We start from the raw sequence: 16,394 nt of genomic DNA on the forward strand, positions 1-16,394 counted from the left end.
ATTTCTTTGTTTTCGCATTTTGTTTTTTTACTGTTGATGAGAAGGTACCAACGCGGTGGACACTGGAATCATCCCTTTCTATATAGAGAGACTAACGCTCATTGGAGGGTCCAGGAAGCCGGCGTCGTCACCACTCGTTACAGAGCAGCATTAGAAGCCGCAGCAGCCGCTGAACAGAACACACAACCACCACCACTCGAACAAGCAGAGATGGCCCTCGTCGTTGACGACTCAGGAATTGGCTCTCTGCACGCTCATGATGAGAAGGAGCCCACACATGCCATTGCCGCTACTCCTGGGATGCGGACCATCGCGATCAAATCGGGAGTACTGGCCATTTTGTCCCACTTCTATGGTCTTTCGAAGGAGTGTCCGTACGCTTTTCTGGAGGGATTCTACCGATACTGTGATATTCAGCCCGTGCCGGCTGGATCCACATCCGAAGATTATAGGCTCAAAGCTATTCCCTTCGTTTTGAAGGGCGATGCGGGTGTCTGGCTGTCAAGGCGGCCTGAAGGATCCAACAGAACATGGGCTGAATTCCGAATGATATTCCTAGATCGCTTTTTCCCAGCATCGAAGACAAGTGCCCTGAAAAGGGAGATTACAGAGGCTAGGCAGGAGTACGATGAGCCCCTCGGCCAGTACTGGGACAGATTCCAAGGTTTGCTTCAAGCATGCCCCAATCACAAGCGGGGGGAGCGGGAGATCTACTCAATCTTTTATGGCGAACTCACTGTGGATAGCAAGAATGATCTCAACCTCGCAGCTCAAGGAGATTTCTCAAAGACCGCATTCAGCCAAGACAAAAATATACTGGAGAGGCTGATCGAGGCTAAGCGGTCGTATGAGACGTCTCGAGGGAAGTATAGGAGAGGGCAGTGCATGTAGCAGAGGCGCGCAATGATGAAAAGTTGGAGGCTCGATTTGAGCAGATGGAAAAGAAACTGCTGGAGGCAGTAGAGAAAGCCAGACCACCTCCACCACCTGCACCAAAGGAAACGCAGTATGTGCCGCAACCGTCCCCACCAGAAGAGCATCACTACTACTGTTGCGAGTTCCCCCCTGAGGTAGAGCCGCAGGCCCAAGTAAATGCCGTTGGCCACTGGAACGCAAATGGCAACTGGATCCATGGGAAGCAGAGAGATGCTCCATGGAGGAACCACCCAAATTTTAGGTGGACTTATCAGAATCAGAGCCAACCATCGCAACCCTCGACACTGCAGATGCAACCCTCTGAAGGGCAGCCCAACTGGCCTGCTTGGGTATAGGATAGATCAAACACTGGAGGGAACAGAATGCAGGAAGGACAGGCAGGATGGTCGAATGGACCTCAAGGGAACTGGTCAAGTGGATGACAGTCTAACTGGTCAAGTCGACAACAGGAAGGAGAATGGGGGTACCAACACCAAGGCCCTCAGTTTAGCAACCAGGGAAGACAGTCAAATAATCAAATTGTGAACTATGTCCCGCAGTACCAAAGAGGGAACCAACAGAATCATCTTCCCCAGAACCAGCCAGAGCAGTATGGACCTTCCGGCTACTATCAGCAAGGCCATGGAGGAGGTCGATTTAATCAGAGATATAACAAACAACAATTTGAAGGTCCAGGAGATGTGATGATCCCGCATCAGCCCCAAGATGCGATGCGAGAAATACAAGAGACTCAGAAAGAACAGAGGGCTGCACTCGAGATGCTTACAAAGTAGTTATCTCAGGTCGCCATGTCACTGGGTGAGCTGAGAGGGAATGAAGGAAAGCTCCCGGCCACAGTGCAGCAACCTACAGGGCGAGAAAATGTCAATACAGTCTCTCTGAAATCGGAAACAGTTTGTCAAAGCTTATCTGCAAGTTTTCCAGCACCTAGACCCAATCATAACGGAAGCCTTGAGTCCAGCACCCTTGATCAAGTCACACAAAGAAAGGAGTCTAGCACCCTTGATCAAGTCACACAAGGAAAAGAGTCCAGCACCCGTAAACAGGTAGCTGGGAAGATGAAGATGGGCAAAACAGAAAATGTGACTGGAGTGATCCAACCTAGTGACCTTCCACCCAAGAAAGCTGACCCAGGGGCGTTTACGCTTCCAATCTCCATCAGAGACGTTCTAATGGAGCAAGCAATGTGCGACCTGGGTGCTTCCATCAATGTTATGCCATATTCTATGTATGAAAAGCTGGGGGAAGCAAAGCTAGTCGAAACCGATATGGAGATACAGCTAGCAGACGGGTCTTGCAGTTACCCCGAGGGAATTCTAGAGAATGAAATCGTCAAAGTGAACAAATTTGTGTACCTCGCTGACTTCTTTGTCATAAAGATGACGGAGCCAGGAGCGGAGGAGTCCGTTGGAATTCGCTTGGGAAGACCTTTCCTATCTACCACCAGCGCAGTCATTGATGTCCGCCATGGTACGATGAATCTAGAGTTTAATGGAGAACGACTTACAGTTGACATTAATGAAGCTTCAAGGAAGCCACGGGACAGCGGGAGCATACAATCGGTAGATACCGCCAGGCCTTTGGAACAAACTTCATTAAGCCATCCTTTTATTCCACTGATAATGAAAAGCTTAAGGGGGAAGCAACTGACTGGTTCGAAGCAACGATGACTGGGAAAATGGATGATGAAGCCATTGAAAAAGCAATTATGGATTTCTGCAAGCCAACACGACCCGCCAAGACAGAAGATATCACTCAACCAGGAAGAATCGAAAAACCACCTGACCAAGCCATTCCACTGAGAAGAAAGCTGGAAGCGAGTCCCTCGCCTACGAGGCAACTATTACCTTTACCTGGGTCGCTAGTTACTCCCAAGGATTTGTCCAATCAGACATATCACAAGCTAGATCTGCAAGAACATGGAGGACAATTGATGAAAAAACTAAGACCGAGTGGAGAAGGAATCAAGTGGAAAACAACAGACCTGATGGAGATGAACCCAAATCGGTACATGCGTCCAGCCACGGTGGAAAAATGAGTGACCGACCCCTCCTCGAGGAAGGAAGAGCCCATCGATGAACAGGAAGGGTTACTGTCCCAGTGTCAAATCAAACTAATATCGGAATGGGCGAACTCTAATACCACCATGGCGACGTGCACACTGGAAGCAAACATGCACAAAAGAGACCCCCCCAATCGGCTCTCCTCCGTAGGAAAGGGTCATCGGGTTGAACCCTACAGAGACAAGGACAAAGCAGGCATGGTGGAAGAAGTTTCACCAACCCTGCCCAAATCTCAGCCAGTGACCAGGTAGAAGGAGTGATCGGGTACTCCTGCGTAGTCCGCTTGATCAAGCAGCAAATTCTAAAACTATTAAACTGATCAAGTGACGTCCTAGGGGAACCCGGTCAAATACTTGTAGTTAGCGTAAATAGTTTTTCGAAGAGTTAGCTTTTTTTATGTCTTAGAAAATTAAAAGTCGGAAGTGGAGGCAAGAAACTGATCAAGTGGAATTATTGAGTTTGCATCTGGATTTAACTTACCACTTGATCGGTGCAACGAAGGCTAACCAATGGCCACAGTGATTCAATTGATCAGGGACAGGTGGTGATAGGACATATGCAGTCATTGGAGAAGTGTCAGGCTGCGCCAACTGTCGCAATGAAGGAACGTCCCAAGGAGAAGGAGAAAGCGTATCAGGGAAGCTAAGCCAGCTGGCACTATGAAAATGCGCGCCCGTACATGAACAGTCGCAGAGATCTCAACCGTCAGAAATCCCAACAGTCGTGATATCAGTACAATAGGCAGATCTCAGAGCCCGATTTCACTTTCAACTAAAAGCGACTACAGTGCATTCCTTTTACTCCCTCCACACCGCTCCAAGTTCCGAACCCTCTCCTAGAACACTTTCTCCACCAACACTCATAACCACTATTAACAAAGATGTTGATTGAGCAATTTCCCACTCCTTCATCATCCTCCAGTGCCGGCACCGACTGTGGCGACCGAGAAATTGAAAGATTAATGGGCTAGATTAGATTAATAGGAAATAATTCTATTGGGCTTGGTTCAATGTTACAATTATTCTATTATATATATGCTCTATTGTAGAGAACAAAAGATACAGAAAACCTAATTTTCTAAGAGAGAAAAGCGGCGCTACGTTCACAAGAGATTTCCTAGCTTTCTCTATAGAACGATTGTACCGAGGAATTGTTCCTGCATCGGATCAGAATACACGGGGACCTCGATAGTAGTGGTTTCAACTTGCAGGACACAATCGTAGAAGAAAACAACACAACAAGTAAGATTTAGTTCCGTTGTGTATTACGTGCTCAACTTGCAAAATGATTATGAATCTAGATCTGTTATTCTTGTACGCAATTTCCGCTGCGCTCATTAGATGAATACAAGAATTCCTAACAGTGGTATCAGAGCCCGAGGCTTGATTCATAATTAATTTTGTTTCCTAATTAATTTGTGGATGATTTTGGAAATCGAAACTCTGATTTGATTCATTCAAAATTGAATAATTTCACGAAATTCAAACGAGGTCTAAAATCACTATCGGCTTCGAGTAAGCCCAATCACTCTGCCACTCCTCGATTTGATCGGCAGCTGCTTCTCGGACGCGAACGGAGGGCTCGCGCATGGCGCGGCTCCGGCTGCTGGCGCGACGGAGGAAGTTGGCGGTGCCGCGGAGGCTGGGCGGGCGGCGGAGGAAGCGAGGGCGGCGGTGGGGGCGGAAGATCTGGTCGGAGAGTAGAGGCGTCGTATCGACGGGGGCAGGGGACGGAGAGTCCATGGGGAACGACATCGTTTAGTTACGGTGTTGTGCTGATTCCTGATTGGATTTTATTTGCGAATGATTTGTGGTATCTATTCAGCTTTCTCTCTAACACACAATTCATCTCCGCCCAATTTTCTCTCCACGCCGCCGGGATTCTGTATTGAACTTTCACCACTTATAATTCACGCAAAACCCTATCTGAACAAGGCGAAATTCACAATGGTCGAAACAAGACTTTCGAAATTGAAAGAGAACCTACAGTTGGAATTTGATATCTGGTGAAGTCTAGACATGTTTTTGTAATAAAATCTCTATCACTGATTTATTAGTTTGATTAGTAAATCATGGTTTCGATCACCACATTTGATATTGATTTGGAATTAATATTAAATATGTATAATTATATTAATTTAGAATTAATACAATTAGTTAAATCCACATTTAATTAGAGAATAAAATTTAATTTTATTCATTGAGCATTATTTGATATCCTATGTGATAAGCATGCTATTTGATTTATGCTTATTTCTTTAACTATAGTAGTTAGAGACCGTGTTATTGTCTGGGTAGGCGGCACCCAGTATGTGTAGTCCGTGTTATACTATGTCTGGGTAGGCGGCGCCCAGTATTTGTAGTCCGTGTTATACTATGTCTGGGTAGGCGGCACTCAGTAATTGTTTGAAATTTAATATTGGATATTATATTCACAAACTAGTATCACACTTTTCCCCATAAAATATAAGTCTCGTTTTTGAAACAAACACATCGTCCATCATAATTGTTTGATGTTCCTAGCCTTTTCGACCATGAGTTTGACGCCAAAGTGTTTACTCTAAATCTACAAGGCCTGGGCTCATTAATAGATGCATGGTTGGCATCGTGTGATAGGGTTGACTTGCTTAAATTGTTTAGTGACGCCAAAGCGACCTAAATAGTTTATGGATGCATATTAATTGGATTAATAAACCAAGAATTGCAAAATAGTTGTTGCAATTGGCTTGGAGGCCTACCTTGTGATATTATTGTAGTGATCAGCCAAAGCAGGGGCTGCAATAATATAGACTTGGATCTTGGACCACTGAAATTTATATTTGATATAAATTTTTTATGTTTAGGGGACATAATATATGTTAAAATTAGTGTGAGCTAATCAATACAATAAACCTTTTGCTTGATTAGTGATACAAATGTGATCTTTATATGCTTTTCTGATTTGCTTTAATTTTATTTTCTGTTCATATAAAATGTCAAACTTGGCTTACAAATGTTTGATGGAAATAAACAAGTTGATTGGGTCAAATTTCACGGACTGTTTCCATTGTTTGCGCTTGGTGCTAAGACATGACAAGGTTGAGTATGTCTTAGACAAACCAATCGATGTCATCCCCGATAAGGAATCTCTTGAGTTTGCTACGTTTGACGTTAAAGCTCATCAGAAACACATTGATAATGCTTCTGATGCTCAGTGTGTCATGTTGTCATCTATGAGTTTGGAACTGCAAGGACAACATGAACACATGTTACCATATGAAATGCTTAAGCACTTGGAGAGTTTTTATGCTTCACAAGCTCAAACTATGGAGTATGAGATACTTCGCGATCTCTTCAAGTGCAAGCTTCATGATGCAAGCAAGGTTTCTGAGCATGTACTGAAAATGATTGGTTTGATTGAGAGGTTAGCATCGATTGGAACGGTGCTCCTCGCAAATGTCTCAACAAATCTAATTTTGCCGTCTCTTCCTACTAGTTTTGAGAATTTCATTGTGAATTTCAACATGAACAACACGAAGATTGGGCGGCCAGAGCTGCACAATAGGCTTAAGACTTATGAGTCTTCCACTGCTAAGGTAAAATCTGAGCTCATGGTGAGCTCTTCTGCGAAGACTTCGAAATGGAAGAATAAGCAGCAATAGAAGAAGAAAGCATCTAAAGATGTTGTTCTAAAGCCTAAGAGTGGAGGGGCCAAGAAGAAGTTGAAATTATCAAAGGATGAGTGTCTTTTCTGTCATGAGAAGGGACACTGGAAGAGAGACTGCCCAAAATTCAAGGCACAAGGTGCAGAAAGTTGGAGCTCATATATGTTTGTCATTGAGATAAATATGTCTATGAATAATTCACAATCTTGGGTATTAGATACAACTTGGGGCTCACACATTTGTAATAATGTGCAGGGTCTAAGTGACTGCAGGAAAATGAGATCTGGGGAAGTTGATTTGCGTGTTGGAAATGGAGCAAGAGTTGCTGCTGAACGCGTGGGAACTTATTAGATCTTCCCTTAGGACATAGACTAGATTTACATAATTGTTATTTTGTTCCAGTTATTTCAAAGAATATTATTTCCATTCCGATGTTAGACATTGAAGGTTTTTCCTTCCATTTTGCAAACAACAGATGCGCGTTTTCTTTTAATGGATTGTTTTATGGAAATGCCACTCTCGAAAATGGATTATATGCTTGAATACAAATGGAATATTCTCAATGTGAAAAACAAAAGACCTTAGCTAAGTAATACGAATAATGCAACTTATCTTTGGCATTGCAGACTTGGTCATATTAATGAGAAAAGAATAGCAAGATTGAGAAAGTTAGACTATCTCACTTCATTTGATTTAGAATCCTATGGAGCTTGTGAATTCTGTCTCAAAGGAAAAATGACAAGTAAGCCATTTTCCGGGAAAGGGGTGCGTGCCAAAGATTTGCTAGAGTTGATTCACACAGATGTGTGTGGACCGTTTCCAACTCAAGCAAGAGGTGGTTATTCGTACTTCATAACTTTTATTGATGATTTATCAAGGTATGGATATGTGTATCTTATGAAAAATAAATCTGAGGCCTTCGATAAATTTAAAGAGTGTAAGTGTGAAGTTGAGAAACAACTTGGGAAAACTATCAAGACTCTTCGATCAGATCGAGGAGGGGAATACTTGAGCCAAGAATTTCTTGATTACTTGAAGTCACATGGAATCCAGTCGGATTGGACACCTCCTGGTACACCTCAAATGAATGGAGTATCTGGAGGGAGAAATTGAACATTATTAGATATGGTTCGATCCATGATGAGCTTCGCCACTCTCCCTTTATTCCTATGGGGTCATGCCTTACTAACGACTATTTACATTCTAAATAGGGTTCCTTCTAAATCAGTCGAGAAAACACCATATGAGTTATGGAGTGGCAAGAAAGCAAGTCTTAACCATATCCGGACCTGGGGTTGTCCAGCTTTTGTTAAGAAAATGATGACTGATAAATTAGAAACTAAAAGTGAGAAATGTTATTTTGTGGGATATCCTAAAGAAACTAAAGGGTACGATTTCTACTGTCCTGAAAATCACAAGGTGATAACATCAAGGAATGTGACGTTCCTTGAAGACAGTTATGTCTGCAAGGAACAAGGTCAAAATACAGTAGATCTTGAAGAAATTCAAGAACCACAAGTTAACAATGAGGATGAGGTATTATCCACTGGATTGGATAATAACTCAGTGGAAGTTTTTGATGATCTATTGGGAGGGGAAATTACTCTTAGAGAGGATTAGAGAGACTCTCGAAGGACCACCTCAAGACAATGAGATGCATCTAAGACAAGATAATACAATAGTTGCATCACCTCTACCTCAAGAAGATCATAGTGATATTCCTGAACCTTCTCACATACAGAATGAACAGTCTGAACCACATCAAAACCAACTCAATAGGCCTAGAAAGATTCGTCGTGCACCTGAGATACTAAATCTAATGGTTGAGAACCAAGATGATGAAGTTGATTTAGATGATGATGAGCCTAAGACCTATACCGAGGCGGCGTCAGACACCGATCGAGAAAAGTGGCTTGAAGCCTTGATATCTGAAATGGACTCGATGTACTTCAACTTAGTCTGGGAACTAGTTGACTTGCCAGATGGGGTTTACCCCATAGGTTGCAAATAGATCTTCAAAAAGAAGAGAGATGCAGATGACAAAGTACAAACCTACAAGGCTAGGTTAGTGGCAAAGGGTTACAGTCAGCGCGAAGTCATTGACTATGATGAAACCTTTTCGCCAGTTGCTAAGATCAAGTCCATTAGGATATTACTTGCAATTACTGCATACTACAATTTTGACATTTGGCAAATGGATGTCAAAACCGCATTTCTCAATGGAGAATTAGAAAGCGATGTCTATATGACACAGCCTGAAGGTTTTGTATCGAAAGAAAGGCCGAATGCAGTGTGCAAGCTAAAGAAGTCCATCTATGGACTTAAGCAAGCTTCGAGGAGTTGGAATATTTGTTTTGACAGAACAATCAAATCGTTTGGTTTTGTCAGAAGCAAAGAGGACCCATGTGTTTATAGTAAACGTGAAAACGGTAAAGTTGTCTTCCTTATCATATATGTTGATGACATCTTGATTATAGGAAGCGATCGTTCCATGATGCAATCCGTGAAAGAGTGGTTGTCTAGTTCTTTTATGATGAAGGATCTAGGTGGTGCTTCCTATATCCTTAGAATTAAGATCTATCGAGATAGACCAAATAGGATGTTAGGATTATCACAATCCACTTACATAGACAAGTTGCTAAGGCGCTTCTCAATGGATAATTCTAAGAAAGTTTTTCTTCCTATGGGACATGGCATTGTATTGTCAAAGAAGGATTGTCCTTCTAATGACAAAGTAAGATACAACATGAAAATGATCTCTTATGCTTCGGCTATAGGATCTATTATGTATGCCATGATCTCTACTAGACCAGATGTGGCCTATGCGCTTAGCATGACAGGCAGATTTCAGCAAAATCCCAGTGAGGAACATTGGAAAACTGTTCACTGATGATAGTTTCCAAACAGAGTTTCTTAGTCTTTGGTGGACAACCAGAGTTATCAGTTACTGGGTACACTGATGATAGTTTCCAAACAGACCATGACGACTATAAGTCTTAGTCTGTATATGTTTTGTCCTCAATAGTGGAGCAGTGAGTTGGAATAGTTCCAAACAAGGTACAACTGCCGATTCCACCACCGAACCTGAGTATATTGCTGCATCTGAAGCTGCCAAAGAAGTTGTTGCTTTGTTAGAGTTCATTAAAGAACTGAGTGTCATTCCGAGTGTCATTCCGAGTGCCAATAGTGCGATACCTTTGTATTGTGACAACACTGGTGCTGTTGTGCAAGCAAAAGAACCCAGAGCTACGAACAGGAACAAACATGTTCCCCGAAGATATCATTTGATCAGAGAAATAATTGAAAGAGGCGACATAAAATTAGAAAGAGTACCCACTGATGATAATTTGGCTGATCCTTTCACCAAACTGTTATGTATAGCAAAACACAACAAGCACTTTGAGAGCTTAGGTGTTAAACATGTTGGTAGATGGCTTTGACTCAGTGGGAGTTACAGTTTTATATGTCTTAGAAACATTTTGTGTTGATGCAATATTACTAGATCACATTATATGAAAATTTTATTTTCTATGGGTTTTGTGTACTTATTGGAATAATTGTTTTAAATGTTTGATTTTATTCTAAATATTTGGTCCCTTGAATTATGACTGTCGTTAATGGTGTGAGACATTAATGATATAGTATAACTCTAAAATAGCCCTAACCAATGATCATCAAGAATGAGATATTGATGATATGTTATAGGTTAGCATGGGGTTTGCATCAAATTCTTCGAGAATGTAGTTGTTCTCACAACTATGAGATATTAGATACTCGTGATGGACACATGGTATACTTTGGAGAGTATTGATATACCCTACTATTAAACTGTTTTGTTAAGTGTCTACAGTTTATTAGTACATGAAGTATGTAATAGTCCTTGGATCTGAGGTCATTACACATTTTGTTTGTTGAGTGGTGTGCTTTGATCTTGTCCAACGCTTTGCCTCCCAAAGGAGGATTAAGACACAGACTTGTGTTGGGTATATCATAAGATAAATGGAAATGGTAGTTGAGCCAAGAAGAGATTCATTCCATGATTAGAATTTCGAGAGAACACTCAAATTCTCTATATTACTTGACCATTAAGTCATTGGCCAATGCAAAGATATATTCAATTAAAGTAGTTGAATATGATCGAATGAGTCATTTAATAAAGATGAGATAAAGTGATTGAGCTATTTGGATGACACATGACAAATCTTAGGCTCAATGGGGTGGTTTGTGAATGAAAGAATATTACTATAAACTTTATGTAAAGGCTTGTTTACCGAATTCACGTAAACGTCCTTCATATATCGAGCTACGCTGCCAACGCAATCTAGGAGTTTTGTGCAGACTTCGATTAGATCGTCGTCGATAATGAGGGCCTAAAGGGTCACACTATATGCGTATTTTGATTCGCTCAAGGGTACAATGTTAGAGCTGTGTATTATATCTAATGCTAGTCCAAGTGAGAGATTGAAAGATTAATGGGCTAGATTAGATTAATAGGAAATAATTCTATTGGACTTGGTCCAATGTTACAATTATTCTATTATATATATGCTCTATTGTAGAGAACAAAAGATAGAGAAAACCTAATTTTCTAAGAGAGAAAAGTGACGCTACGTTCACAAGAGATTTCCTAGCTTTCTCTATAGAACGATTGTACCGAGGAATTGTTCCTGCATCGGATCAGAATACACGGGGACCTCGATAGTAGTGAATTCAACTTGCAGGACACAATCGTAGAAGAAAACAACACAAGTAAGATTTAGTTCCGTTGTGTATTACGTGCTCAACTTGCAATATGATTATGAATCTAGATCTGTTATTCTTGTATGCAATTTTCGCTGCGCTCATTAGATGAATACAAGAATTCCTAACAGAAACTTCATCCCAAGTTCGTCAAGGAAACCTTAACCCTTCTACGCCAACCACCGCCCCACAACAAACCAGCACCGCCATTCCACATTCTGAAGTAGATAAGGAAACTATACAGCATCTCGATAAAATCCTCCGGAGTATACCCCGCGAGTTGGACGATGCAACAGCATATGCCGAACTCAAAGCTAGATTTGGGATTTCCTCTAAAAATACTGCTTCGTCCTCTAAACCAAAGATCCCACCTAGCCCTCCTACATCACCTCCACCATCTCCCATCCAACCTTTACCTTCGTCCCCAACCTAGCCGATGCAATGCAGCGCAGACGCCTCCAATGAAGAGGGGTTGGGAGAAGATTATGGGCAGCCATTCGCTATTCCATCGCCAGCAAGCGGTGGCGGCTACACTTCGATCCATGAGCCGCATTTGACTGAGATCGGAAACATCAACGATGAAGAGGTGGAAGAATTCCACCCGTTGTTCGACTATGGGGAGACGGAGAAGGAGGAAGAGGAGCCGTTCCACCGTCAGACGAGGCACATGACAATGGACAAGCTCCTGGAGGTAGCTGAAAGCCTAAAAATCCAAAGTGATGAGGGAATGGTGGTACAGAGGCAACGCGCAGTACAGAGGCTGGTGGATAAAGAGGAACCAGAACGCCTCAGATCCAGGAGGCTGGAGAGGAGAGAGAGGCTACCGAGGGCAGTCTGGCAAGGGAGAAGAGAGAAAAAAAGAGGAAGGGGAAGGAAAGTGTTCTCCCTACCCCCAAGAGAAGACGCTCCGCTAACACAGCGGCTGCCATTGTAGATGATTCCGCACCCGCTTCCCCACGGCCAGGAGATGAGGGCAGTGATTCGACGGGACAGGAATTGCGTTGGACCTGAACGTCCAGAAGACAACAAGGAAGGCCTGCAACCTTTCCTTCCACCGCCTACTCTCCGCAGCATGTGGTGTTGACCCCAGCTCTTCGACAACAAATGTTGGAGTTCGATGATCCTAAAATGCAGAGGGAGGTGCACCAAAGGGTGACTTCCCAGAAGAAGTTAAAGGCGGGGAAGATGCTATACCAACCATCCTTGGAAAAAATAGAGATGAAGGAGAGGTTTTCTGCCTACATTGCCGGCATCGGTTTTGAATGGTTGCTAGAGATCGATAAGACTCCTGTGCCGGAGGACCTAGCCAAGGAGTTCTTCACATCCTTCCGATTCTCCGGAAGCTCAGACCTGAACGACAGAAGTGTCTCCTTTAGGGTCTTTGGCCATGACCAACTGATGAGCCTAAATGAATTTTCTATTCGGATGGGCCTCTATACAGAGACCCAGATGACTAATGGGGTTTGGGTTGGGTGCGATATCGGTCTCCCACAGAGGAAACCCGAATTCGATCAGCAGGTCGTCTGGAAGGCAATATGCGGTGGACGCGCCCCTATTTTCAGAACCTCTGAATTCAGAGGACATCTTATCGCTGATCCTGCCCTCCGTCTTGCCCAGGTCTACCTGGCCTGTAATCTCCTCGGGCAAGGTAATACACTGGCGACCCTCACTCTAGTCGAGCTTTACTTTATGTGGATCATGAGAGAACATAAGAAAGTCCTCCTTGGGTTCTGGCTGGCTTATTCCATAAACCAAATGGCTACCCATGCTGCCCGCCATTTAAACGTCTGCCACCTCCTCGATGCCTATCTGGGGAGAAACTGGATCGTGAAGAATGTCGGACACCCCATCCTTTGCCCTGGTCCTGAAATATTTGACCTTGACTTCTTTGTTAGAATTCAGGTTTTAGAGAAGACGCAAGGAGGGAATTTCCAGTTTTACCCAGCAGGTCGGCGGGAGCAACAAAGAAGCCAGTCCCAGAAGAGAAGAAGCCTAGAGGAGACCTCAGCAACCCCTGCCGATGGAGAAGAGGAGGATACACACCAGGCGCCCACTCTAAGGATGGAGCAGGAGGAGGCTGCAACCACTGACAATGCATGGAAGCTCCTAGTGGAGCAGACATTGATGCAGCTGGAGGAAAATTCAAATGCTCAACTGGTTCTGCTGGCCAGGTTTTTGAGAACCACCCAAGACCAGACCTCTGCCAGACGACCACCACCTCCCTCTACAAGCTCTCCTTTACCTCGGCGCCAAACATCCTCCAGGCCACCTTCAGCATCCCCAAGTCAGACTCACAGGAAACCCTAAGTACAACCCCTCCATCTCAGCTCACGTTAATTTCAAACAATTTTAGTTTTAATTTGTTTTTGGTATGTATAACTGTCATTCTATTCCGCATCACACTTTGACCTGTGATTGGGTCTAAGTGTGAGAAGTATGCATGCCATTTTTCTTTGTTTGCCTGCCTTATGTGTCTTTTGTTGTTGTTTTTCTATATTTGTTAGCATGTTTGGATTGTCGGCATTGTCTCACACTTAGCCCAGTGTCTGGTCTAAGTGTGAGAAGTTTCCCTTGTTTATTGTTGTGTCGTTGCCTGTGTCTAACCCTTTTTTCCACTGCATCCTGTCCCTCGAGGATGAGTTCATATGCAGTGGGGAGGAGGGACGGGTTAGTTACAGTAGAATCATAAATGCTAAATTTTTTCAAAAAAAATAACAAATTCCAGTTAGTAATGAAATAGGCAATATGCATGAAATTGGATAAATGGAAGACTTGATTACTTCTTGGAAGAGTTAGAAAAAAGATTCAGTATGCTCACATGTAAAAACTTGATTGCAAAAACATGATCAATTTGAACGACGCAAGTATGATGGAAACGCTCAATTTCTAAAACCAACTGTGAAGCCTCTTTATATGTGAGTTATAAGCCAAAAGTAGAACACTTTCTACTATTTTTACAAAAGAAAATTTTACGAGAGGCTGACTTTTAATATTGAGATGAAAATTGCACAATTAGTAAGGACTAAAGGCACCAGGACTTAGCCAGTTGAGCCGTTTCTTTTCCTTCGTTCCACGAACCCGCCTCGTTAATCTGGCACCCCTTAGTTAACCACTTTGAGCCCATACACTCTTACCCGTTCTTTGAAGCCTTAAAACCGAACTCAAGTTTCATATCACATGAGGAAAGAGGGTCAAAGAGATGAAGTTTTTAAAGGGAAACAAAAGGGGATAGCAATAGAATAGTCGAAGTAAAGGGTAGCCGGGTTGTCAAGTTAGGGGATCAGGTTGACCAAGTCAAAAAAAAAATGTTGAGAAAAATTTGGGAAAAAGAAAAGGGCAGGAAAAAGTTGTAACCTGACCCGGGAAATCGAAAGTTAGGAAATAAGCCAAAAATTTAAAAGGCTAAAGGACGTTTTTTTTACCAAAGTAAGTATCTAGTAGAAAAATAAATATCCCAACTTGATCCAGCAAGTCTAGTCATAACTTTGATCTTTTGACTCATGTGATTTTTCTCTTTACAATTTAAAATTTTTATTTTAAACTTAGAACCCCTAAGATCCTACCCTAATACGTTACTACCCTTAAGCCCCGTTACAACCAAAAACAAAGACCTTAAGAAACTATCTTGTGCAATCCGATTCAAGGTATTAAAATTGAGGCAATACCGAGTGAACAGTCCTAACATCTCTGGTGAGAAATGAGCGACTGAGTGAATCCAACAGTGGTTTAGATTGAGCAACATTGACAAACTGACATCTTGATCAAGCAAATGCGAAAAAGAAGAAACATAAGCTACTGGCAAATGGATTGACCTCAACCTCGGGTATGATTGTTGGAAATATATTCGGTCTAATGCATACATGTAAATATGTGTTTTTGGTTTTGAGTCTTGTTTTTCTTTTCGTCTTCTTTTACTTGTGAAATGAGTAAACCATGCCTGAAATTTGCCTTATCTTTTTCTTTTCTTTTTTATATATATATACTTGAGGACAAATATGTTTTATGTGTGAGCAGTTTGATAAGGCTCATTTCATGCATCGGTTTAAGGGTAAAATGTGTACTACTTGATTTGTTACAAAAAGACATGCGAGGCTATGAGCTGGATGGTGCGCAACAATCTGTTATCAAGGAAAACGTTCTAGAAGGGGACACGTGCTGATACATGAGACGCAAGGACGGAGCTGAGTCACGGATTTGTTACTGAAAAGCATCGTAGATTCTAGAAGAAGAGCACGTAGCAATCCATGAGTCGCTCATTCTCAACATGAGTGAATATTCCCTGTCAAGATCGTTATCCAGCTGGAGGCCGAGTCGAGCTTATAAATAGAGGATGTGACACCACATGAAGGGAATGGATCCTTTACTTTCCGTCTAGTTTAGCTTAGTTTAGTTCTCTAGCTTAGTCCAGTTCTCTAGAATAGCTTAGCTTAGATAAAGTAGTGCGTAGTTAGAAAAGGCAATCAAAGAAGCGCTGCAGAATACTTGTTATCTGTCGGCGTATTCCTAAATTTCCCGCCGAGATTCTTCTCGGTTTTACTTGCTTTCTTATTTTCCGAAGTATTAGCTTAGTTTCAAATTTACGCTGTACTTAGTTTAATTTTAATCGAAGTTGTTTTATTTTAATCCGCGCATTTACTTTTCTACTGTCACCTGCAATTCACTTGACCCAGTAGTTAAAGTTCCTTTGATCAAGTTAGCAAAATTTAATTCTGTCTAGAGTAAAAACAGTAGTTAAAAACTCCCAAGTTAAAGCGTGGCAGCAGCCAACCCCCCTGTTCACTACTCACACACTCGACACACCAACTTCTCTGTGGGATCGACCCCGAACTTGCCGCTTTACTATTAAAGTAGTGCAAAATTGGGAGTTGACAAATTACATTGGTAGGAAACGAGCGAGAGCGAGTTCGAATCGATCAAGTGGCAACGACATTTGCTAACTGATCCAATCGGTTCGGTTATCTTCAATATAACTTGGTCCGAATTCGCGCCCCTCTCGAGGCCCTCCAACAACG

The 16,394-nt window shown here is 42.4% G+C and overlaps 2 protein-coding genes across 2 annotated transcripts; both read left to right on the top strand.

Moving 5' to 3' along the window:
• Positions 1–1,994: 1,994 nt before the first annotated feature.
• LOC121810636 lies at positions 1,995–2,606 on the top strand. The gene has a single exon (XM_042211393.1). It carries the CDS (start codon positions 1,995–1,997, stop codon positions 2,604–2,606), a length of 612 nt encoding a protein of 203 aa, XP_042067327.1.
• A 3,364-nt stretch (positions 2,607–5,970) lies between these two features.
• LOC121810638 lies at positions 5,971–6,993 on the top strand. The gene is made up of 2 exons (XM_042211394.1): positions 5,971–6,591; positions 6,898–6,993. The coding sequence occupies exons 1-2, from the start codon at positions 5,971–5,973 to the stop codon at positions 6,991–6,993; spliced, it is 717 nt and encodes a 238-aa protein (XP_042067328.1).
• The last annotated feature ends 9,401 nt before the right edge of the window (positions 6,994–16,394 follow it).

This window comes from Salvia splendens, chromosome 7 (genome assembly GCF_004379255.2).
Source record: "Salvia splendens isolate huo1 chromosome 7, SspV2, whole genome shotgun sequence".
NCBI classification, from domain to species: Eukaryota; Viridiplantae; Streptophyta; class Magnoliopsida; order Lamiales; family Lamiaceae; genus Salvia; species Salvia splendens.

Coding starts and splice junctions, on each gene's coding strand:
- LOC121810636 (XM_042211393.1), top strand. CDS start 1,995: ATGAAGATGGGCAAAACAGAAAATGTGACTGGAGTGATCCAACCTAGT.
- LOC121810638 (XM_042211394.1), top strand. CDS start 5,971: ATGTCAAACTTGGCTTACAAATGTTTGATGGAAATAAACAAGTTGATT. Junction 6,592..6,897: donor AGGTAAAATCTGAGCTCATG/GTGAGCTCTTCT, acceptor AATAATGTGCAG/GGTCTAAGTGACTGCAGGAA.